The 24813-nt window shown below is 46.3% G+C and overlaps 1 protein-coding gene across 4 annotated transcripts in view; it reads left to right on the forward strand.

The window, feature by feature from the left end:
- Nucleotides 1-24813, forward strand: part of LRSAM1 (leucine rich repeat and sterile alpha motif containing 1) — a 52809-nt gene that overhangs the window by 20290 nt on the left and 7706 nt on the right. For all 4 annotated transcript variants that reach the window (XM_090022128.1, XM_090022129.1, XM_090022131.1 and 1 more), the window contains exons 10-24: nucleotides 2572-2702; nucleotides 3780-3809; nucleotides 7217-7339; nucleotides 7795-7934; nucleotides 9693-9737; nucleotides 11473-11543; nucleotides 13836-13935; nucleotides 16119-16206; nucleotides 17066-17140; nucleotides 18752-18832; nucleotides 21457-21552; nucleotides 22167-22265; nucleotides 23111-23242; nucleotides 23768-23849; nucleotides 24232-24380. In XM_090022128.1, the coding sequence (XP_089878254.1) occupies nucleotides 2572-2702; nucleotides 3780-3809; nucleotides 7217-7339; nucleotides 7795-7934; nucleotides 9693-9737; nucleotides 11473-11543; nucleotides 13836-13935; nucleotides 16119-16206; nucleotides 17066-17140; nucleotides 18752-18832; nucleotides 21457-21552; nucleotides 22167-22265; nucleotides 23111-23242; nucleotides 23768-23849; nucleotides 24232-24380 (1442 nt within the window). The remainder of the gene's footprint in view (nucleotides 1-2571; nucleotides 2703-3779; nucleotides 3810-7216; nucleotides 7340-7794; nucleotides 7935-9692; nucleotides 9738-11472; nucleotides 11544-13835; nucleotides 13936-16118; nucleotides 16207-17065; nucleotides 17141-18751; nucleotides 18833-21456; nucleotides 21553-22166; nucleotides 22266-23110; nucleotides 23243-23767; nucleotides 23850-24231; nucleotides 24381-24813) is intronic.

The raw sequence follows: 24813 nt of genomic DNA on the forward strand, positions 1-24813 counted from the left end.
TGGTTCCAGGCCCTAGCCACCCTGACTGTGAAGTAGCGCCTCCTAATATCTAATCTAAACTTACCCTCCGCCAGTTTGTGACCGTTATTCCTGGTCACTCCTGGCAGCGCACGGGGGAACAGGGACTCCCCCAATACCTGCTGATCCCCCCTGACCAGTTTGTAGCAGGCCACAAGGTCCCCCCTTAGCCTTCTCTTGTGGAGGCTAAACAGGTTCAGGTCCCGTAGCCTATCCCCATAAGGCCTGCCCTGCTGACCCCTGATCATACGAGTGGCCCTCCTCTGAACTCTTTCCATATTGTCCACGTCCCTCTTGAAGTGTGGCGCCCAGAACTGGACGCAGTACTCCAGCTGCGGCCTGACCAGTGCCGCATAGAGGGGGAGGATCACCTCCCTGGACCTGCTCGAGATGCATCTGTGGATGCATGATAGGGTACGATTGGCCTTCTTGACTGCCTCCCCACACTGCCGGCCCATGTTCATCGTGGAGTCAATGACGACTCCAAGATCCTTTTCCGTCTCCGTGCTGGCAAGAGGAGAGTTCCCAACTCCTCTTTAGGAGACCTCTCTGGTATGTCAGGCAGTTCCATTGGCATTTTGCCTGTGTGAGAGAGAAGTTAGGCATCAGGTAAGCCACAGATTAGTTTTCTCATTAGTAAAGTAAGGATAATGATGGTACTCCCTTTCCCTAGTGGGAGCGATGAGCAGAATGTTGTCTGTGAAATCCATTTCTGAAGGGTTAGGCACCCCCAACAGGTCCAATGCTGTCCAATGGCAAGCACAGGGTTGTTAAATTTAAGATTAAGCAGGTTAGATAAAAAGTGGTGCTCAAACTTCTAGCCCCATGAGCCAGATAACTGGCTTGGGGCCAATCGGGCTGGATCCTGCAGGTGGGGTCAGTCTGCAAGCTGGATCTAGTGTGGGGTCAGTCCATAGGTATGATCCAGCAAGGAGTGATCCTGTGCACTAATTCTGGCTGCAGAGAGACCCTGCATGCTGGCACAGTCAGGTACGCAGGACCACGTTGCCTGACTCTCAGGGCTACCCGCAGGCTGAATGACACATCCCTGTGAGTTGGATTTGGCCCACAGGCTGGAGGATGTGCATCAAGCTGAGACAGATGGACATGCCCCAGCAGACTTTCAATTTAAATCTCACTTTGACACAAAAAGGTGAGAGTCAGAACATGAATACAGAAAGAAATCTGCCCCCCTGCTCAGCTGTTTACAGTTCTATTGATTTTAGTCTGACTACAGCACTATAATGGAACAGTTTATCCTCATATCATCTTTGCAAAATTCCCAGCTGGTTTTAAAATGGGGCTTGATCAGCTTGTGAAGAGCTTTGTATGATGTGGCTGTCTGTAGTACTAGATACCAGACTCAGCAATCTAAGAGGCCTCTGCCAGTTCTGTGCATCTCATTTTCTTTTTCCCCAGGAGAGGGAGAATACTAAGGCTCCTCCTGGTTTACCAAATTCACTCCCTCCCCACTCTAAGCCATACACTACAGCAACCATCTTCCTGGCAGAGAATGAAACCATAGCTGCTCCAAGCTGACTCAAGTGGCCAGTTAGCTCCTCTGGGCACTTTGTCAAGGAAAAGAATGGGAGACCATGATCAACAGCAAGTTTTCCCTCACAGCAGCTTGTCAGGCCAGCCTTAACTAGTACAGTAGTTCTCAGCCAGGAAACCCAGAGATCCTAGGACAGTTGTTCTCAACCTTTTTGGACTCAAGGCACCTCTCGATGGTCTTGATAGTTTTGAGGGACTTTTATAGACTTGAGGCACCTTCAGAAAAGGTCTGCATTCTTAGTTTTCACTCATTTTTGATTATGGAAAAATAATAGAGCAATTCAGCTGTTGCAAAGAACTCAGAAAGACCACAACAGATCAGAATGCTTTAGTTCTATGGATTCCCATTTGAAATTTTTGAGTTTATCTTGTGCATCATGTTTGCACACCTAACAGTGCTAAAATTATGTGACAGTGTTGAAAGGATCTCAAGGCACCGCAAGGCAGGATTGGGTAGTTGACTGGTCAAATAAAGTTTGGTCAATTGACCAGTCAAGTCTTGGTCAAAATTAGTAAAAAAATTGCCAACAGGTCCAAATAATACACAGAAAAAGCACATTTTTCCATTAAGAAATGTGTCAAAAAACCATAAAAACTCATGTTTCTTTCAAGACAACTCTAAAAAAAGGTAGTGTTTTTTTTTGTAAAATTGCTAAAATCTTAGCCTGGTCAAAAGTTATGCAGTCAATTGACTGGCTTGCCAACCCTGCCACAGCACCCTGATTGAGAATCATTATCCTAGGAAGTGTGAGAACATATGCAGATCAGGGCAGACTTAGGCTTTTGCTTTCCTTGTCTGGCTACTCCTGTGCTCTCACTGCCTGGCCCCTCTGCAAGGAGTTAAGCATTGTAATAATTTTTTTAGATGGGGCACTATTCAATTCACAAAAGTTACAGAGTGGTGCCTTGAACCTAAAGAGGTTCAGAACCACTGCCCATGTGCCATGCAGCCAACTAGCTCCAAATGATGACTGATTTGTTTTGTCTAATGCCTTCTAGAGTCTGGAATCGAGTACAGTCCTCCCTCCCAGTATCTACTTCCTGTTCTGGAGAGTGATGGAGGAGAAACTTCTGTGGACGGGGTTGATTGGACTACATGTAAATACGTGGAAGAAGAGGGCAAATGGCAGGTGAGGATCACAGCCATATATGGAGCTTCATCAGAACACTTTGTGCTTGTCTGCCATCTTCCATCTGTGGATCTCAAAGCTTTTAGGTCATTAACCCTCACAGCATCTTCCCTGTGAGGTATGTTAGTGTCCTCCCTACACCCATTTGGCTAAAGAGTCACTTGGTCACTGAATGAATCAGTAACAGTCAGAAAGAATCCAGGAATCCCAGTGGCCAGTCTCTTCCTCTTGCTGCCTGTCACCCTTCCCCACCCACAAGCTAGCTGCATAGAGCACATGAAACATTCACAGTGGCACTTTCCTGAGCTAATTTTAGATCCATACCTTGAAAACAATATAGCAGGATAGATGGAAGGCTGGACAGTGGGGTGGAGTATGACTAGAGTGCATGGCACAGCATTGCAACACGATGGGATTCTGGGAGGGTCAGTGCTGTGGAAGAGTTGTCTTTCCAGTTCCAAAGTATAGGGTGGGGAGTCTTTCAGTTCCATTCAGGAAATGAGTCAGAGCTGGTACATCTCAGCTCCACATAGTGAATTTTTTACAGTCATGCAACATAGCAAATGCAGATGATGTTCTATGAAGAAGCCCTTCTTCTCCCCTAAGTTAAACTTTCTGTTCTTCACTTGGCTTGTACCGGGGGTGGCCAATCTATGGCATAGGTACCACAAGTGATGTGAGCAGCCTTTCTGTCTGGTATTCAGCAGACTAAGGAGGGGACAGGCTGCACAGTGAAAGATGAGAGATAATGAGAAGCAGAAAAGAGAACAGATTGGGCAAGGTGCAGAAAGCAGAGCAGCAGATGAACCAGGGGAAGGGGACTGGAGTTGTAATTGAGCACGATGTAGGGCTAATCTGTGGCATGCTTGCCTAAAGGTTGGCTGCCACTGACATATATTGTACATAGCAGCATGCCCACCTGCTTATTTGCCAATATACTAAATTGGTCTTGATTCACAGCTCTGTAATAGGTTGTCAGACTGCTTAGGGTGAGAGCACAAAATGGTCTGATACTAGCTAGAGAAGATTGCTCCCACAACACGTGCCTTTCTGCTAATGATATAATTTCCTTTTCAGAACAAATTCTTGGATTATGAGAAGCGGAAGGTAAGAAGGAATCCCTGCAAAATCTTGCTCTGTGGAGTTCTGAATGTAGCCAGTTCTGCTTTTTTTATATTCCATCTCACTATCCAGTTTAGAAAACCAGCTCTGAATGTCCTGAAAACCACAACCCAGCAAAATACACTCTGGTCTTTGCTCAAGGGAAGAGAGGCATATGTGAACACCAGAAACATGCCCTGGAAATCTGACGCTACATATAGGAATTAGAATCATAGAAAACTAGAGTTGGAAGGGACCTCAGGAGGTCATCTAGTTCAACCCCCTGCTTTAAGCAGGACCATCTTCAACTATATCATCCCAGGCTTTGTCTACCTGGGTCTTAAAAACTTCCAAGGATGGAGATTCCACAACCTCTCTGGGTAACCTGTTCCAGTGCTTTACTACCCTCCTAGTGATAAGGTTTTTCCTAATATCTAACCTAAACTCCCCTTTCTGGCACATGCACTGACTGCCATTGTTTTAGAGCAGCTGTTTTTTTAGCCTCAGGGTATCTCTGCTGTGGGGAGTTCCCATTTAGACTGAGCTTCCTCCAGGTGTTCTGCGGTCTACTATGTCTCCTGTCCTCTCATCACAGGTTCAGGCCTTTGTTTTATTCTCAGAAGGTTTGGGCAGTTTTAGTTGCATAGGCTGGATTCAGCCATGGTGAGGGCAGGCAAACGTGTAATCTGTCTCCATACCACTGTTGGCATACCTCAGTCCTAACCTGCCTTGGGTCCTGCGTGCAGCTGGGGCCCTTCAATACAGCCCTTCAGCACTGATTGTTCCTATCCCCTCTGTTCCACCGTGCAGCTTTCTAGTCCTGACCTGTAGACACTAAGAAAGAAATATAGTCTTCCTGCTCCATGAGGGAATTTATTGGTTTATTTATGCATTTATTTACTAGTACTTATTTGATTTATGTGCCACCCCTCCCAACAGTGGCTCAGGACAGCTTACAATAGGATACCAGAATGACTTAAAAACGAAAGCCAAAACAGCTTAAAAAGGAACTAGGACATCAAGTTAAAACAGAGATTCCTCCTAAACAACATCTCATCCTAGTTTTGTTTGGTGAATGCCTGCACAAATAGGAAGACAGGGTTCTTTGGGTAAATCTTTTATTAGACCAACTCAGATAGTTGGAAAAATTCTTATTTGCAAGTTTTGGGTACAAACACCCTCCATCAGGCTGAGGAAGCATCTGCAGTTGGTCTGTGCTATTCCTGGTTGGAATAGAAATGTCAGGTTTAATCAAATCAGTCCTAAAAATTCTTGTCACCCAAAGAGTGAATTTTGTCCAAGACGCAACAGACTTTCTACGAAAACTTACAAAAAAGACTGCCTTCCCAACAACACCCTCCTAGCCACCATGAACATTACCAGCTTGTATACCAACATCCCACATCAGGATGGTATCTAAGCCTGTCTTACAAGGAGCAAACTTATAACTCAGAGTACAGACTTAAAGATATTACTAAATTTATACACTTCCTTCTCACACACAACAACTTAACTTTCAGTAACCAACACTTCCTTCAGACCACAAGCACAGCTACAGGCACTAAAACGGCCCTACAATATGCCAACCTTTTTAAGAGCCACCTAGAAGACACATTCCTCAAGGACTGGACCATCAAACCCTTGCTATACTTAAGATATATTGATGACATCTTTATCATTTGGACTGAAAACCTGCAATCTCTGATTTCCATTAGAAATTCAACAATCATCACCCGTCCATCAGACTCTCTCTTAAATACTCCAGCACCAACATTTCCTTTTTAGGCACTATGATCAGTATCCAGAATGGTAAAAAAGAAACCACCATATACAAGCAACCCACAGACCCACATACTTCTCTGGACAGAACCAGCAATCACCCTAAACACACCAAGAAAGCTGTAATATGTAGCCAAGCCCTCTGATACTACCAGATTTGCACTGAGGAGGACATCTGTGATTGTCACTTCGCAAATCCCAAAATGGCTTTCACTCAACAAGGACACTCCTCCAGAGAGATAGATCATACTTTTGAAAGAGCCACCTGGATACCACCTGAAGAATTGCCCCAATACAGAACCCTCCCCCCACCCTCATGAATCGCACACCACTAGTGTGTGTCACTATTATGACATCATCCCTCCCTGGAACCTATATGGAAAATCCTCAAACAGTTGCAACCCATACTAGAAGGAGACCCAGTTCTTAAAGAGGTCTTCCCAGAACCACCCATCCTTTAAACAAGCATCGAACCTCATCAACCTCATCACCAGAAGCAAACTTCCTATGGCCCAAAACACACTGAATGGATCCAGACCATGCCATGACAAGAAATGTAAAACTTGCCAACATATCTCCACTACCCCCACAATAACTACACCCCACAACAGAACTATCACCATTCCTGGATCTTACACTTGCACCTCCAGAAGTGCAATATATTTCATCCAGTGCATTAAATACCCTGATGGAAAATATGTAGAAGAAACCAAACAACAACTGTCTACCAGAATGAACACACACCAAAAATCTATCAAAGACAAAAATACCCAATTACGTGTGGGGGCACATTTCTCATGAGACAACCACTCTCTCTAATCTCTCAATTTTAATCCTCAAAGGGAATTTACAAAACACCTTTTGTAGACTAGGGCTGCACAAAATTTCACCGCCAGTTTTGTTTCGATGCTGTTCGACCTGTTTCGCGGTTGAAACAGCAAAATCAAAACAGAACAGATATGGTTGAAACAGCCTCAAAACAAAATGAGGCAAGTCGAAATGTTTTGCTGTTTCAACGGTTCGCCCAGAGGCTATAATGGGGAAGGTTGAAACAGCCTATAACTTTGTCATTTTTGGCCTGATTTGGATGAAACTGCCAGGAATGGTAGCCCCTTCTGAGGGCACTAAGTATGCCAAGTTTCAAGATGATAGATACAAGGGGTTCAGAGAAACTGTACCCCAAAATCTTGAGAGCCAAACTTGTGTCATGTGTATGTGTTACGCCACAACAGGGTCAAAACTGCAGGACTGCTAGCCTCTGCTGAGGCCACAAAGCCTGCCACATTTCAAGGAGATAGGTGCAGGGGTTTGCGGAAACCACCTCAAGCTGTGGACAGACAAAACTCGTGACATGGATGACACTGTGTTAAGGCGCGGCAGGCTGAAAGCTGCAGGCATGCTAGCCCCAGCTGAGGTCCCCCCACCCCCTTGGCCTACAACAGCTCACTAAAAGTCCTTAAGTTGCCCTCCATTCCAAATAAGTGCCCACCCCTGACACAGATATACCCTAGGGATGTAGAGGGATATTGCGCCTTATGCTATACTTTCATTAGCCAAAGTGCAAGTGTGAAAGGGGGAATGGCCTGCAGGCTCCTGATACCCACCATTCGTGTTGCTTCTTACTCTTCCCACAGGAACAGAAAATGCTGGAGAAACTGGAGTTTGAGCGTCGCCTGGACATGGGGCAGAGAGAGCACGCCCAGCTCATGCAGCAGAGCAGCAATCAGAAAGATGAGATACTACAATCAGTGAAGGAGGTGCGTCTGATAGCTATTTTTAATCAAAGCCAGCTGGCTGGCTCTAGGTGGATGCAATGTTTACCCCTCTGCATCTCTTCAAGCAGGCTTTCATGTATTGAGGTGTGGGTCCCAGGCACGCAGAAGTCTCCCCTCCAGAGACAGCAGCTCGTTGGAGCTGGGTTCTCCTCCCAAATCTCTTTATTCTTTTGTTCCCTGGTAGTCCCTTCCTGTTTGCCTGTCTAGACTGTCATTGTGAGGAACAATCTGACACAGTTGTCTAGGGCAGGACTAGAGGTGATTTGATACATCTATTCCGTCTCTAATGGGGAGTCCTATGCCCTGCTCTCTTTCATAGAAACACAGGACTGAATTGGAATCCACTTAGTCCAGTCCCTCCAATTGCAGGCAACTACATCATGCAGTCCAGCTCCCAAAACAACCAAGTTCCCCTTTCCATTTTCCCTTTGTCACAGGAGCAGGTGAGGCTGGAGAAGGGCCTGACAAAGCACCAACGCTACTTGGAGAGTGAGCGCATGAAGCTGCTGGAGCAGCTCAAGCAGACAGAACAAGGCATTGCCAGCCGAATCCAAAAGCTGCTGGAGGAGAATCAGAGGTTGGCGTCTTGTCAGGATTCTTGGGAGCCATTTGGGACCCCCTGGGCATCAGTTTCTTTTTCTGCATGTCTGGTTCTGTTCTGACCAGCTAAGTGCATCTGGCCCTTTTGGAGGGTAACACAGAAAGGACAGAGCTCTGAGGGTGAATCCCTAGAAGGTGGGAAGAGCCCCCATGGTTCTTTTCCTGTTTTCACTTTGGCCAGCCTAGTATTGACTGCGGGTAAAACTCTCCCAAGTAACTCAGGCCTTTTCTACATACTCACAGTGCAGGTGCAAGCTCAGTGTTCATAGAAGGGTAGGTAAGTTGGGATGCTTTCCAGGGTAGATATAGTTACCCAAGTACCATTGTGGTTTATATCCATGTAACTTGTTTGAACAGTCTAAAGCATCTTTGTTGTGGTGTAACTGTGTCCACATTTGAGGCTGTGCAAGTATAACCAGGGGGGAAAAACACACCCTTAACCAGCATAGTTTTAGTGACCTCTGAGTGTAGACCAAACCTTAGACACAAGAGTCCACATCCCACTGAAGGTTAATGAGAATTAGACTCCTAGATTATTTTGGTTACTTTATTTTGGTTATTACCCAAATAACCTTGTCTATATTATTTGGGGTACTTTAATATAACTGTACCCCATGTGCCAGTGCTGATGACTGTTTGTGCCTAGTGGAAGGGTGGCTATTGAGCACATTATCCTTGTGTTATTGGCAGTCAAACTAAATAATCACACTGGCCTGTCTGCACATCAGATGAAATCTGTAAAGTGGGACTCCATCCTAGGCTTTCATTCTTTCCAAAGCTGGCCACTAGAGGGCAATTCATTCTCATACATTTAGCAAGTGTACATAAGATTTTTTCCGAACCTAAAATTTTGAACCGGAATTCTTGGCACGTTTCCCCTTCAGTGAAAATAACTTCATATAAAATGGTTCTGGCTGTGGTGGATGACGGCTACTGCCCTTGGTTTCTCCTGTCTCCAGCCTCTCAGCTGAGTTTGTTTGGTGCAGTTTCAGCAGAGATCAATGCTGAGCTAAGACCTAATGTCTTAGAGGATCAGTGCAAAGCAGAGTTGGGTACTGAATGGATCAAATAAAATACAGTCAACTGACTGGTCAAATATTGGTCAAAATTGTAAAAAATTGCCAATAGGTCCAAATAATACGTAGAAAAGCATAAAATAGGTCCAAATAATATGTAGAAAAGCATAAATTTTCCATTAAGGCATTTCCAGTTAAACCCTGTGGCACAGTGTGCCGAACCAAGAAAGGAGGTTGCTACTCTCCACTGTGCTTCCAGGGGCAAATCTGCTAATCCATCTCTAACCCAAACCCTAAATAATGAGCACAGGGGAGGGCTCTGCCTCCCCAGTCCTTATCATGGGGAGATGATGTAATGGTTGGAGCAGCCTCTATAGTTCGCCAAGGAGGAGGCATGTGAATATGGGTAGGGTGTATACAAAGGCTGTTTCCACAGATGCCCTGCCTACTTGTTAAGGGAGCTGAGCTCTGTGCTATGAAGAGAGGCATATCCATTGGTTCCATCCCCCCTGCCCCACCATGTACCACAAGTGTACTCTTCCTGCAGCTCAAAGATATGTACTAACTACAGGATTTGTTCCCAGTGCCCAAGCTAGGGGCCCAGTGGTAGCAGCATGTGACCAGCTTGCTCGGGTGAGGACAGGATCAGCACTGTGATCAGTGTGTGTGGAGAGCATCTTGTTTTGTAGAGTGAATATCTTTTATTTGTATCTTCTTAGGCAAAAACAAAGTTCAGAAATTCTGAAATCCTTGGAGAATGAGAGGTAAGTGTCCTGCCTATGGTGGGCTTTTCGAAGGAAGGGCAGAGCATCTGAGAAGGAAATAAAGACCTTTCCACTTCTAGGTCACATATCTGTGCCCTGTTCAAGTCACTGGAGATTGAAAGTTGTTTCCCTTAAGTAGTTATTGATATCACTGTGTCTCAGCCTGGTTCCTTGTGGAAAAGGAGTCCATACCACGAGAGCCAGCTCCACAATCTGATCTGTATGCTGGCAATCTTAGCAGATGTCAAGGATTAGCTGAACCATGAATTTTTCAGATACTGTCAGAATAAACAGAGTTGTTATGGTTGATACTAAGTGAATGTCATAAGAGAGAGATCCTGCTTCAAAGCTTAAGACAGCATCTCTTACTTAGGGTTCAGGATGAGATCTAATGTGAGGGAGAGATGACCCCACAACTTTGACACAGGATTTCTTGGTGCTTCCCCTGAAGCACCTCTTGAAGGCAGGAAGCTAGACTAGATGGACTTCGGACCTGATCCAGTCTGGCAATTCCTATATGAGGACCAGGCTCTTCCCTCCTTCTCAGTAAGAGTTACTACCACAGCTAATGAGTTTGGGGTGCAAAAAACCAATTTCTTCCTATAGAGGACTCTGAGGCATTATTTGGCCTATATAGAACAAAGGGCTTCCAGGCCAGTATCCCACTGTTGGAATGAGTGCTTTGATGCTATCTGATGCTACCTGCAAAGCCCTGTTGATATGCATAAGGCAGGTAGACTAGGTCCCTCCTTTAAGGGCAACTGAGGGCCTGGCAACCTGTGTATTTATGGTGGAAGTGAAGAGAGTAAGTAAAAGAAGTGTCTTGCTGTTTGGGATGGAGTGCATGTTTCACTGATGTTACTGTATTTCTCCCATTATGTTTTACCTCACTCCTTGCTGAAGAAGACTCTGGTAATATTCTTTGATCTGGGAATTTCTCAGTCCTCAACACTAGGAGCTATTGTTTGTCAGTGTAGTTCTTTGTGTACAAGCATGCTGTCAGGGCATTATGTGTGCTGGGGTATGCACTGAAGTATGCACTGTGTGTCCTTAGAAACTCTGATATTACACAAAGAATTGACCACAAGGCTAGGTTCAGTGGCAAAACCTCAGCAAGGTTTATTACCTACATAGCACGTACTCACCAACACGCCTGTACAGAGTGTTACACAATGTGAGCCCCAGATGCTTGTGGTAAGGCACAGGCACAACTCACAATTGCATGTTTCCCCTAGGCTTAGTAAAAGTTTTAAAGATTTCCAGGACTCCCTATACATGAAGTAAGCAGTTCGGTTTACTTCAGGAATTCACATAAGCATCAACACCTCTACCAAATTACCCTAATTAATTATCTGTTATCACCAGGTGTGTTCTAGACTCTTTGGCACCAGCCTTATTGATTAATCTTAACAATCAACTTTAACCCTCTGCTGTCTGTCAAGTTTACTCCCACAGGCACCCTAGTGCCAGATCACCTTCTGCTGAGGCTTGCTTTGGTTAATACTCTTAGCAAAGCCTCTGTATGAGTTGCATATACATTGATTAGTGCTTATATTACTCCCCATGACTCCAGCAAGGCCTACAGGAGCAAAGAATCTCTGTTGCCACTGAAATCAGTGGGGTACTTGAGCTATCTATGAGGGGGAAGAGAGCGTGTAACTGGTTGGCAAGCGTGAAACATGACTCTGCTTTTGAAGTAGTAAGTAGTGGCTGAATGTTCCTGCTTGTTTCCTAGAATAAGGATGGAACAGCTGATGGCCATAACACAGGAGGAGACTGAGCATCTACGCAAAAGGGATGTGGCCTGTAAGTCCAAAAGGGCTCTGTGGTATGTGTATGTGTAGGTTTGAAGCAGTGAATGGGAGAATCATTGGGCAATGGTTGCCTGTGAATGCAAGGGACTGGACTTAGTGCAGTCCCCTTCTAATCCTATGCTGCTGTAGTGAGGAGCTGAGAGTCACATCCTGGGAAGGGTACGGAGTAGCTCTGTCCTCTGGGGAGATGTTGCGAGCTATACCTGGACCCTTACTGCTGCAGCTTGCTGAAACAACAGTGTAAGATAGAATGTAACCTAACAATGTATACCCAAATGCTAGCTACTGCATTACCCTGCTGACTCCCACTGGAGTCATCCTTGTGCTCACTGTCACAGCTGATGCAGTTAGTTCTAGTGGGGGGGGGTAAAAGGGTGTTAAGTGGGGTTACCATATGTCTGGGTTTTTCCAGATATGTCCTCTTTTTGGGTCCTCCCATCTCTATCTGGGTGGTTTTTTTAAATATCAACAAATGTCCAGAATTTTGCTCTGCCTTTGCTCAGTGTTGAAATTTTTCCTGGCACTTCCTGGCTTGCCCCAGCAAGGAGCTGCTTGGGGTTGGGGGGAGTGAGGGGAGGGCAATTGGAGGCTAGGGCATCATATGTGTTTTCTAGCAAGCCCCAGCAGCTACAAGTAAGTAAGTCTGTGAAGGGCAGAGGTTGGAGGACCAGGGCTGGGGATTGTTGGGGGTATGTGTGTATGTTAGAGGTATGTGAGGGGATGAGTGTGCAAGGGGGTGGGTACCTACCAGTGCTGGGGCTGCAGCAGAGTGGGCAAGCTGGGGAGGTGCCTGCCCTTCCAGTGGGAGAAAGAGGTGTGGGGGGGCGGTTCTTTGGTGGCAGCAGGTCTGGGGGGAAGGGAGCTGCAGGTTTGAAGTGAAGGGTACTGGCAGGGCTGGGGGGGCAAGGGGCTGCAAGTCAGGAGTGAGGGGCAGCAGGGGGGTGGGGGTCTGTGGCTCAGGAGTGCAGGGTGCAGGCAGGGCCAGGGGGTTGTGGGTTGGGAGTGAGGGGCACCAATATGAATTGGGGGTCAGGGTACTGTGGGTCGAGAGTGAGGGGCAGCAGCAGAGCTGGGGAGTGTGGCTTGGGAGAGGGACAGGGGCAGGGCACAGGCATATCACTCCCTCCCCCATCATATTACCACTATCACTCTTTCTGACAGGTGTCTTCTTTTTTGAAACTGAAAATATGGTCACCCTATGTTAAGCAAAGACTTAACAAATAACTGCACTCTCTAGCTCTTTGTATCTTCAAAGGTTCATACAGATGTTAGCCAAGTACACAAGGCAAAACAAATGCCAACATGAATGGTACCTATAGATAAAGATTGGGTGCTGTCTGGACCAGCTGAGCCAGCTGTGCTTTATCAGAGGAGGACAGGATACTACTCTGGGGGTTTGGAGGGCAATCCAGTGTGCATGTTCTCATCACGAAGAAAAATGTTTCTTGTTCTAATTAGTGTTTGTTGCTGAGATTTGTGTTAGGCAGCATGGCTTCTGTGCATACTTCAGTAATGCACAGAAGGCATTTGTGCTAGGTTGTCTCTTTCCTGTGCTCGTGTTGGAGGTATTTCACCTTGCCAAGGCAGTGACAAAGGATATTAGACCTTTGTCTAATGGGCTAGTGGGTGGGCAAAGCTTTCACCCAAGTCTATTTCGTTCTGTTTCCTTCTCCTTCAACAGCTGGGTATAGGCCCAAACAACAGTGGGGAGAATGGATCTTCACCCTTTCTGAGCTGAGACCAGTTGTTAGTGATTCTGCTCCTCCCAGCAGGTGGTAGTATAGGGACTGGAAAAAGGATATCATGACACCCTCAGAGAGGACTCAGGAGGGTGCTCTTCTGGCTAGTCTTGCTCATCTAAATTCCTGCAGCTGTTTTACTTTCCTGTCTGAAAGGGCTAAAATGAGAAGCCAAGGATGGAATGGAATCTGGAGAGAAGAGCCAGATAGTAGTGGTGCTTGTAGCTGCAGTAACAGAACGAGAACTCTGCTGGATACCAGCAGTCTGACTATACCATCAAGGGCCTGGGCTAGGGAATACAAGCCATGCCCACTTCATGCATGCTACACTCCTGATGAATGTAATGTCTTAGTGTGATGCTAAGTGCATACTTAGAGGCTTCTTATGACAGAGAGCAGGATGCTTGGCATATACTCAGTGCCCATAGAGTGGGTATGGTGGGCTTCATAGCAACACTTATTAGAGTCATCCTCTGTATGGTTTAGATGTACTCAGGACATCACCACCTTGTAACACAGACTGACAGCTTGTCTTTCCCCTCCAGCTGCCATGCAGCAAATGCTGGCTGAGAGCTACAAGAACAAATTCATCCAAATGACCTATGAATCCCGCCGGCAAGACCTTGTCAATCAAGCCTGCTCCAGGTACCGTCATAGTAATGGGGCTTGTAAAACTGTTGTGTGGCCTCTTTCCTTCCAAAAGACCTCAAACAGCTCTTATACAAATATCCAGGACTCCACAGCCACTTCTTGCGCAGAACGTAGCAGCCACGTAACAGCACACAGTAACACTACAGATAGAAGAGCAATGTCCAACGTGATTAAAGGGGGCAACTACAGGGATTCTGAAAACATTTCTGGTTTCAATTAGATTTTGTTTAAATTGTTTTTGCAGAGAAGAGAAAAATCAGAATTTTGGTCCCTGTCCCTTAGAAGCAGCCAATGCACTTTGTTCATTGCGCTTCAGTCAGTTATACTTAATGTGTAGTTCTGCTATGAACATAACAGCACCAATAGGGTACAGGGAGATATCTCTCTGAGAAATGAACCCATTTAGTTAGGAATTGCTGAGGGTATAAAAGCAGAACCTTATAGAACAGGCTGCATAGCATCACCTCTCAGAGCGAAACTGCACTGCGAAGTAGATCATCAAATTCCCTTTTGTCTTTTTGGGCTGTCACAATGTGTTTCTTCTGGGGGCGGGGAGGAATTTTCTTTGCCTAGTTCCACCTTAGGGAGAAATAAGAGGCAGAACTAGGCAGAGTTCTGTGCCTGAAGAATTACTGAAAAATTAACAGGATTTTTTTTTTTTGATTCCCTTCACCAAAATCTGTCACCGAATAAATAATATTAAGTTTCCGTCCCATTATGTGGGCCGAGTTGTTTAAAAGAAGCCCTGTATCTGGGGCAGACTCTGAATCAGTTGCAGAATGATTATTCCACTAACAGCAATTCCACTAACTTTCAGGAGTGGACAAGTCCTATTTTGGTCTGTTTTGAACAGTGTTGGCAAGAAGCCATTGCAAAACTGACCCCCACACTCTCCATGCTATCAGGCATGTCAGATGGAAACAAACAGTGCAATAAAATTTGAAAATTGGACATATCTTCTAATTTCACATTCCATCATGTGGGGGAGAAGGTTTTCAACTCCTTCTGGGGTGTGCCATTTTATCTGGACTGTGCCCCTTTAAGGATTGCAGTGTAATGGCCACATTGCCTGGCTCTTAGCAGAGAGGGCTTGGCCCTCCTGATTGGAGGGAGAGAGAGTATTCTATCTACCAGTGGGTAGCTATGCACCATTTTCCATCTGGAATAGTATATACCACTTAGCAGAAGGCAGCGAATGACCCTTTCTCTCATATTGTAACCATATGTAATATCAACATATGGGCAGATTATTTTGTCCCCTTCATCAAAACATTCTGTCAAACAAATAATATTAGCTTTCAGACTATATATGTCAATATAGTCTACAAGAAGCTCATGGCTAATTTAGACTCTTGAGTTACATTCAGCAGGTACAGCACAGTAAACTTTTCATTTGTCAGCCCAGTTTGTTATGGGGAAGGAGGTTACAAACCTGCTATACAGGCAGTCCTCAGCTTACAGTGTTTTGAATTACAACATTTCGCACTTACAGCATTTATAAATTGATGCCTTGTTTCAACTTCCTGACATCAGTTTTGACTTTACAACACTTGATCCAATGCCACGCCATGCCACGCCAGCAAACAAGTTCACTGTTACCCATCTCCCTGGACAACATCTCTCCAAACTTCCTTGGACACTTTCTTTAAGAAAGCAGACAAGACTCCAGAAAAACCTGCAGCCAGGACTCCTGAGAAGACTCCAGCCAAGAACCTTTCAAAAAGTCCAGCAAAGTCACCTCAAAGAAGTCCTTCCAAATCAATATGATTGCTATTTACAATATAAATATATTAATGGAGTTATATTACTCATCTATAATTGATCGAGTACAAAATTCTGGGGTATTTTTGGTGAAAATAGGGTATTGAGCCTTGGTCTAGGAACGAATCCCCCATTTATAACATTGTTTTTTATGAGAAAATTGGTTCAGAGTTGCAACATTTCGACTTAAGACGCAGTTTTCAGGAACCAATTGTATTGTAAGTCTGAGGACTGCCTGTATACAGGTATGAGATGAGTCTTGGCTGGCCAGCCTTGCTCAGTAATAAACTCCTCTCTTTCAGGAAATCCCTGCCCCTGGGTTCCCTCGATGCTCCTTTCCATTTGCAGCTTCTCCTCTTATTTGTGTCAGAATCTGAGACTCTGCAATAATTCCCTGGTGCTGTATCTTCTTGCAGCCTGGCGGAGATGGATCAGAAGTTCCAACAAATCCTGGCTTGGCAGCAGCTGGACCAAAGCAAGGCCATTAGTCAGATCTTGCTGGAGGTAGGTTTGTAAATGGGGAGGCTAACTGCATGCTGTAGGAGGGCTAGGGAGTGGGGTTGACCACATGACTTCATTGGGCTGCAGCAGTCTTTGATAGCTGACCTTGGCGGCTAAATGGAAAAATATGATTCCTTGTTTTCTACCCAGAGAGTCAGGGGAAGGTGGTATGCTCCCTAAAAGGAAGGCGCCACTTTTAGGGAGCAGTAAAGCTCATGGGAAACAGAGCTGGTCTGATAGTTATGGTAGAAGACTGTAAGGCAGGAAACCTATCTTTGGGGCTGACTTGCTGGGTGACCAAGGGTAGGTTGCTTGCAGGCCAGCATTTTCAGTGCACCTCTTAATTTTGAATGCTCAGTTTGAGACACTTGGGTCTGATTTTTCAGAGATGCTGAATAACTTGAATTCTCATGGCTTCCAGGTAGAAATGTGGGTGGTTAGTGCTGCTTAAATTCAGACTACGGAGTTTCAAATAAGGTGTTCAAACATACTGGCTGTTTGGAAAATGTTGGTCGTAACTTCAGTGCCTCATAATGGCCATAGCAGAAGCGCCTACTTCACGGTCCCATCAGATTCTAATGAATCTGTAAATTCTGCTAAATACCTGCCATCAATTTTCTCAAACAGGACACGATAAGAAGTGTTCTGTCTGTAAAACCGTGTCATTCTTTGTTATTTGTTGGTGCTGTAAAGAGTAACTTATTACAATAAAAAAATGAGATATTGAGCTTGTGGCAGGGCTGAGCACCCTGCAAATGTCTGTGCATAAATTCGTTTCACTCTAGCAAGGATAATTGGTCCATTTGTCTCTGTGTGAGTGGGTCCCACACCTGGGCTAAGCAGGATGTAATCTGTCTCTTAGAGTGAAATGCAGAAAGCTGCCTTTGAAGCCCTTCAGGTGAAGAAAGATCTCATGCACAGACAGATCAGGAACCAGGTGAGTCAATGCTGGCAAACCAGAGTGTACCCAGCCATTCAGCTTCTTCCTCCAACTGGTGAGACTGCTCTAAAGAAAGTCAAGGTGCTGCGAATGCGAGCAGGGGATGAAGAAAGCAAAGTGTTCTTATGTGGCTGGTGGGCTGCATAACAAAGCATTGGTCACTGCTGATATTTGTCCAGTTCTCAGTTGTAAATGATGAAGTGACAGTGAGGGCTATTAGGTACATGAGAAACAGTGGATTCCTCCATACTTGGGGCATCTAATATTAGACTAGAGAAAACACTCAAAAGAGTGGATTCTAGAGGACAATCCTGCATTGGTTCCCAAGGAATGGACAGATGGAAACCACTAGGCCTCTGCTATCTAGCAGTTTTTGTATTTTGCTGGGGCTGCCACCTCCATGAGAATCCATTGCATCTCCATCCAGTACATTAGCCCTGCATGTTGATGCATGAGCTCATTATTATTTTTTTCTGTTGCCAGCCTACCTTTTTGAACTCTGTTTTGCTAAAAGTGAAGCACGTTAGTGGGGGTGGATGCATGAGACTCAGCTTGGGGTAGAACAGAGTTGAAATGCACCCACTGTTAAACTATGGAGAAGAGATGGCTGGTGTCTCAACAGAAGGCCCCAGACTCTCCTGCTTCTGACCCTAGGGAGAGGCCCTCCTTTCAAGAGACAGGATGAATATGTTTAATAGCCCTGTTTCAATATAACAAACCACATTGGGTCCAATCTTTGCCATTTGCTAATAGCCTATGGGTTGTACATGTGGCATTTCTTAAAGGCGTTTAGCGCCTGTTGCTGGAGTTCACCAAAAATAAGAGCCTGGTGGTCTGAGACTTGTTTGGTCCTCAGGCCTTGCTGCTGGATATTGTACTTCTCTGCTAAAAGTTTAGCATCTGCCTCTGCCAGTCCTGCAGGCCAAAGACATCCCCTCCAATTAATGGAATGTCTGGGTGCACTTGGCACAGGCAGCTGCATGCCAAGGGCAGTTTTCCTCATTGGGGATATGTGGCCTGGTGTTGGGGGTAGAAGACAGACAGGCATATCTGGCTCTATTCTGGGCTTTTCCACTCATTTTCTGTGATTTTGGGCAAGTCACTTCACCTCTCTGTGCCTCAGTTTCCCTATCTAAAATATGTATACAGTCATCTTGGAAGGAAGGACCCCATTGTGCAAGGATACCCCAGAGGGAAGGTTCCTGCCTCAGAGACCTGCAATCTAAGTAATGGTAGTAACAGAGAGATAGGTATTTGTCTCTATTCATGGCCATGAACTTGGATCAGATTAACTAACTACAAAACACTCCCAAAGCCTTTGACAGAAAGTGTTTAGAGACAGGCAGTGACAGACAGAAGGGGAGAGAAGAACTTATTGCCATCAGGTGAGACACTGTGCATGAACATCCAGTGGGTTGTTTACTTAGTCCTGGAGCATGTGTCAGAGATAGATTGCAGAGTGATGACAGCCTTTGTAAAGTGCTAGGCAGCTGTACTGCCCTACCCTGCTTCCCTCCCAGAGCAGCTGAGCAGTTGGGGCTGGCTCTAAGATAGCATAAATAAAAGTAATTTCACATGTCAGTAAAAAGTATTTCATCTTCTGTTTAGATTAAGTTAATAGAGACAGAGTTATTGCAGCTGACACAGCTGGAGTTAAAGAGGCAAGAACTGGACACAGAGACGCTGCAGGTATGTAGGGCTCTGGGCTGCCCCACTCTGTACCTTTGCTTGGGGTTTCAGAGGCACCGCTTGCTTCCTTTTCCTGTTTGCAACTTCCTGGTGGTTTTATGTTTGGTCATGAGGGGAAATTCCCAGCAGGAGAGTCCAAACTTCCCTTTGCCCTGGTACTTCCTGCAAACATGGAACATTCTGCTGCTCCTAACCATCTGGAGTAACGTTCAGTGCGCAAATAAGTCAGATTGCCCTTGGGTATGGGTGGTGGGCTCTGGGCTAGCTGGGGCGGAAAGGACACTGGTGGTAGGAGTTTTCCCAGTAGCTCTCGCCTGCTAAGCATCTCATGTTTACATTGTTTTGGTTTTTTAATTTTAATTTTTTAAAAAATCTCTGCAAAAGTGACATACAATTCTCAGCCTTTGTCTTTCTAAGCCATATCTCCAAGGCCATAACTGCATCCACTCTGCCCAGCCATCCTCCCATCAAAGGGTAGCTTTCATCCAGCTGGGATCACCTGTCAAGATATTCCAAGTTGAGTTAAGGCAGTTGGCTTTAGGTTTGTTTTTTTTCTTGTGCCTTTGCAGTAATTGTCTTCTCATCTCCAGTACCCCACAGCATTTACTTAATCAGATCATTGGCCAGTATCTGTAAGCAATAGTAGCTGCTTCACAGACCCCAGCATGCAGCACCTGGTTTGTGCCTCTTTCTGTCCAGTTGAACTGGACTGTTGCATCCTGGGACGTGCAGGCTTCACAGGACCCTCAGGCATTGCAGAGCTGCACTGAGGAGCCCTGCAGCTTCGTTCCAGCCATACCTGTAGAAGGGGGTGAAACCTCCCAAATCCCCTGTATGTGAATGGGCTCTTTGGGAAGAGCTTGATATATGCCTTTCACGGAGGCCAAAGGAGTGCCCACAAGGGCACTTGGGGATCTGTCTCCTGTGAGAGAAGGCCTCAACAAGTCACCAAGAAAAGCTGGCTTCGGGGGGAAGGGGAGCATTGGGCAGGAATTGCCATTTGAGTGTTAAACAGGAAGATGCCTCTGAGAGCATCAATGGTTAATGCCTCTGGAGTTACTGCCCCCTCCCCATGGCTTCCCTGTGGTGAAAGGGCTGAAAGAAGGGCTTGGAGTGGGACAGCCTTATGGGGATGGAAGCAGTGTTATTTATGGATGTACATTTCCAGCAGAGTTTTATGGGTGGTTTTCTCTGCTCTGTTTGTCTTGCTTGCCTCAGGGAAGCTAGCCGGTTCAGTGCTCCTGATCCAGTTAGTTCTTGCTCACAAAATCCACATGCCTGGATCACTGTTTGAAAGAAATTAATCATTAAAAAAACGTGTAAATAGGACATTCTGTTGCACAGAATCATTTTACCTTTGCAAGAGCATCATGAGAAGGGACTGTTTTGTGTTTTGCTAGTCACTGGTCTTATACTCAGTGCCCGATTAGAAAGGAGTATTTCTCAGACCATAAAAATTGTTGGATTAGACCTCTCCCAGTTTTATCTACAGAGGCTCACCTGCAGTCATGGCACATCTGTCATTTCTCCTGAAAAATACCCCTTTGCCCCTGGTACAGCAATACCCAAAAGCACTGACCAGAACACACCCAGGTTCTTGTAGGAGGAAGTGTCATCTGGCAAGCCTGGCAGGTTGCATTTTCCCCTCAAGCTCTGTAAGGAATCCTGGTCAACAAGAGCCTCTCTAAGCATCCTGTCTGCACATGAGACAGACCTGTGCTCATCAAGCCTCTTCTGTGGGGTTAACCTCCAAACAGTATCACCCACCCCTTCTTCCCAGGTACCTGAAATATTTTGAGCCAGTCATCTGATGGCCTCATCCCACTTGATGATCCACCAGATGCAGAGAGGGCCAGTTGGATGCAACCTTACAGTTGTGCTTGGTGTGGCCACTGTGAAACACTGTGGGTTAGACTATCCAGGAGTGGTTTGAACTGTCCCACTGTCAGGATTAGTGATGCATTGTAACACCAGTAGTTTTTCTGTAGCATCCTGCACTTCCAACACAACCCCCTCCTCCGGGCGCCATATAACAGAATCTCATTCCCTGCCTTAGCATACAGAGCCAGCAAACTGAGTGAGATGCCCCCTCGTGGTGTATGATTGTGTTCAGTAGGAAAGGAAACTAACATCCAAAAGGGAATAGAGATGCTGTTCAAGAAGAACCCCATCTGCCTTGGGTACCTGCAGACTTGTAGAACTCAGTTTCCATGGCCCTTTTTGCAAATAAGGAACGGGAACATAGTTGCTGTAAAGGAAAGCGGAAACTCTACTTGGAGTGGGTGTTGGTAGAGGGCTGCTTTAGGTAAGTCTGGTGTGGGTCAGTCCATTGTGGGCTGTGACTGGGAGATGTTATCCATCATGGAATAATGCAGGAGGTTAAATAGGAGAGAGAGGAAAATTACCATAACAGTAACCAATGTTTGTTGCAGTACCTCCTAGGAGAGTTGTGTGGGCAGGATCAAGCCATCTGTTCAGATTTGCTGAGGTTCGTTTGGACATGGCACAACAAAATTGGGTTGAATTTTTGGCCAAAAATATCCCTGCCCTCCTGGATGGGATGACGGAGTGGCTGATCCCAGAGAAGTGGTCCTGAGACATGGATACCTTTGCTTCTGTTGCAGGAGGTGATAGCAGAGCAACGCCAAGCCCTTAGTAATTTGCTGCAGCAGCTACTCAAAGAGAAGAAACAAAGGGAAGAGGAACTGCACCAAATCCTGGTAAATGGGGCTATATAACTTCTCTGCATGGATGAGGGGGTACACAGACTGTGCTCTGCAGGATAGAGAGGAGGAAGGGGGCTGCTTGCAGTGGGGAAGCAAAGGGGATGGAAAGGGTTCTAAAATGGTGTGCTCACAGGGCTTGTCTTGATAGGAGGCTTCAGCAGGCTTTGGCTTTGACTGGTTCTTAGAACAGGGCTAGCATTGTTTTTGCCAGAGACTGGCATGCAGTCCCCCATGTGGCAGAACAAGTGTGACCTCTGGTAGCAGTAGTAACCAGGGGAGAGATGGGAAAGAGGAAAGCAGGCCCCACTTCCACTGTGCATGGTGTCCATGACCTGATGTTGTGGTATGCTGTCTCCTCTCACTGTTCAACAGCCCTGGCCTACGGCAGCCCTTCAGCACAGACCTGGTCTCAGCCTGCAGGGCCAAAGCAAACAAAGGGTGGGTGTGGAGGGAGATGCAGAATCCCAAGAGTGTCCTGCAGCCTCTTGATCTGCAGAGCATAAGTGTGATGTGGGGAGTTAAAGCAGGGCCAGCCAGAGGGAGACCGTCAATAAGTCAGGCTCCCCCTGAGACAGCTAGCTGAATCACTTTGTGTTGTGTTTTTCCAGTACGAGATGGAAGCAAAAAGTGAAACAAAACAAGAGAACTACTGGCTGATCCAATACCAGCGCCTGCTAGACCAGAAACCTCTCTCCTTGAAGCTCCAGGTCAGGTCACTGCTGTTTATTGCTTGCTACAGTAGTATATGGGGGCCTCACGGTGTTATGCGCTGTACGTACAGGTAACTAAAGACTGCCCTGCCTTAGGTATAAGTAGCAGGCATGTCCCACTGCCCTTCCTGCTTTTGATATTGGTTTCTCTCCACACCCTCAGTCTGTAGTGAGCAAATATTCAAGTATGGGGTCAGCAGTCAGATTTAGATTTACTGGTGTGAGTCAAGAACTTGCCTGTCAGACTGGTCCTGGTGATCAGAAACACTGCAGCAATTTTTACAATAGATTTTTTTTTTTAGTCTTAGTTGCACTTCAGCTCAGGCAGCTCCATTTGGCTTCCCTAAATCCCCCTGCCATTTCAGCTGAATGCAAGAGTCCCTTTCACTTCCTGCCCTAAATGCCTGCACTGTCCTGTTGTAAGCTGTTAAAATAGCTGCTGGAGTGGCCAAGAGGTGGAAGAAATTATCTCTGTTTTGGGTGCAGATTGGCTTGTGTTTATAAAGCACTTCAGGTGGCAGGTGCCTACAGGAATGTGAAGGGCTAGTGTTCCTTTGTTTTATTTTTCCAGAGATGTCGTATTTGCTTTGTGGCTTGTGGAGCATCAAGGTACAAGTGCCCAGTGTCACTCAGAAAGCCAAATGCTTCCAGCCAGCTACGAGTTACCAGCAGGGTTTTGGTCTTGAGAGCTAGATTGAGAGCAATGCCTGTTCCTTTCTCTGCATATCCCAAGCAGTGCTGAATGGGGTTCCACCCACCTGCAAAGCTGCCTTGCACAGGTAGTGTTCCTGGACTGCTACTTCAGCAAAGCAAAAGCTGAGCTCTTGCTTTGTGTTTTGCAGGAAGAGGGCATGGAAAGGCAGCTGGTAAACCTGCTCATTGAACTCTCAGCTGAACAGTATATGCCGATCTTTGCACATCATCGGATATCATTGGAAATGCTCAGCACCATGACCGCCAGTGACCTGGAAAAGGTACACAGCAGAGCAATTTCCTGCCTTCACACTGAACTCAAGGGGAGTTAATGCTGCCTGAGCTCTGGGCACCCTGTTAAGTCTTGTAGTTTGGCCCTAGATGCAGAACTCTGCTGAAGCTCATGGTCATGCACTGCAGAGTCCGGTTCTGGGGATGGTTGGAAATACCAGTGTTATTTCATGTGTCCACTCCTGGGGTCTGCTCCTCCAGGGGCCTGTGTCACAGCAGAGCACTGACACTTTGTGAGCATCCCTGAATTGCTACTGCTCTGCAGAAGCTGTTCCCATAACATCTGCACGAAGGGGGTCTGTGAAACTGCTGTGCAGGCTTTGGTTTCCTTTAGGTGTTCCCCATGCCACTTGAAGGGCTATCCTGAAAGACACCTGAGCCCTGGCTTCAGCACCTAATGCTCTTTAGGGGGATCATCGTGCCAGGCTAAGGATTAGGAACTCTGGCACTCCCACTTTCTCAAGGCCCCAGCCTTTCTCACTCCCAGAGCTAACTGAACTCTCCTTGTGCTGCAGATCGGAATTACAGAAACTGGCCTGCAGCACACCATCCTTAGGCGAGCCCAGGAGATCCTGGCTGTGGCTGAAACAATCCCAGGTACAGGTACCACTTGTTTTTCTGCCTGATCAATGGGGGTTAGATACATTGACATTAAATGCTGGTGGTTGTATAAAGAGGCTTGTTCTCCATCAAGTCCAGGGCAGCCTCATACCACTGGACAGGGTAGACTGCAGCTCTGTGTGAGGTTGGACAGCAGGAGGTGGAGGAGAAGAGATTTGAGGGGCAAGGTTAGGAACAGGACAAATGGCAGCCCTAGAAGAGCTGGTTGTACAAAACGGGTGCTGCCATTCACTGCAGTAAGGCTGCTTTAAGTGGAAGGGCTTTGAGTGCTGAGCCACCCTTAGCTGGTTCTGCTTAGACTTGCTGGTTTGGAAGAGAAAGCTCTGTCTAGCGCTCAGGTTTTCTCTTGTGATTGCAGAGCTGCTGAAGAGAACTGAGGCTGAGGTCCCAGCCATACCGGAGCCCAGTGCCCCCTCAGAAGAAATCCCCAGTGCTGTGTTCCCTTCTGCTCCACAGCTGGAGGTGGATGAGAGGAAGTCAGAGTGTGTTGTCTGCATGGAGCGGGAGGTAAGACCCTGCAGTCGGGAATGGGACTGTGCGTGTTGCTGTGCTGTAGGTCAGAGCCATGCACAATAGAGAATTCCCACAGCCTTTGTCCCTGGGCAGAATCTGGCTTCCTAGACTGGGCAGGAGCCTTCTCATCATCTTCCCATGTGTAGCTTGCAGGAACAAAAGCTGGCTGCTGTAGGGTACTGTGCACTCCTCACAGACCAGCATGTCTCCATAGTCTGTAATTTCACCTGTCTCCTGGGCTCCTACAGGCCTGGGCTGTCCAAGTGGCAGAGGGCAGCAATGAGTAGAAATGCCTGTACCTTACTTCCCTTGTCTCCTAAACACATCTTTCCTTGGGACAACAGGTGAGGGGGGAAGCAAAACAAAGCCTTTGGGGTTTGTGGGAGAGAGACCTATGAATTTTCCTTTTAGGTTTTCCCTGAAAATA

The sequence above is a fragment of the Crocodylus siamensis genome, chromosome 11 (genome assembly GCF_052110815.1).
Source record: "Crocodylus siamensis isolate JL-2025a chromosome 11, ASM5211081v1, whole genome shotgun sequence".
NCBI classification, from domain to species: Eukaryota; Metazoa; Chordata; order Crocodylia; family Crocodylidae; genus Crocodylus; species Crocodylus siamensis.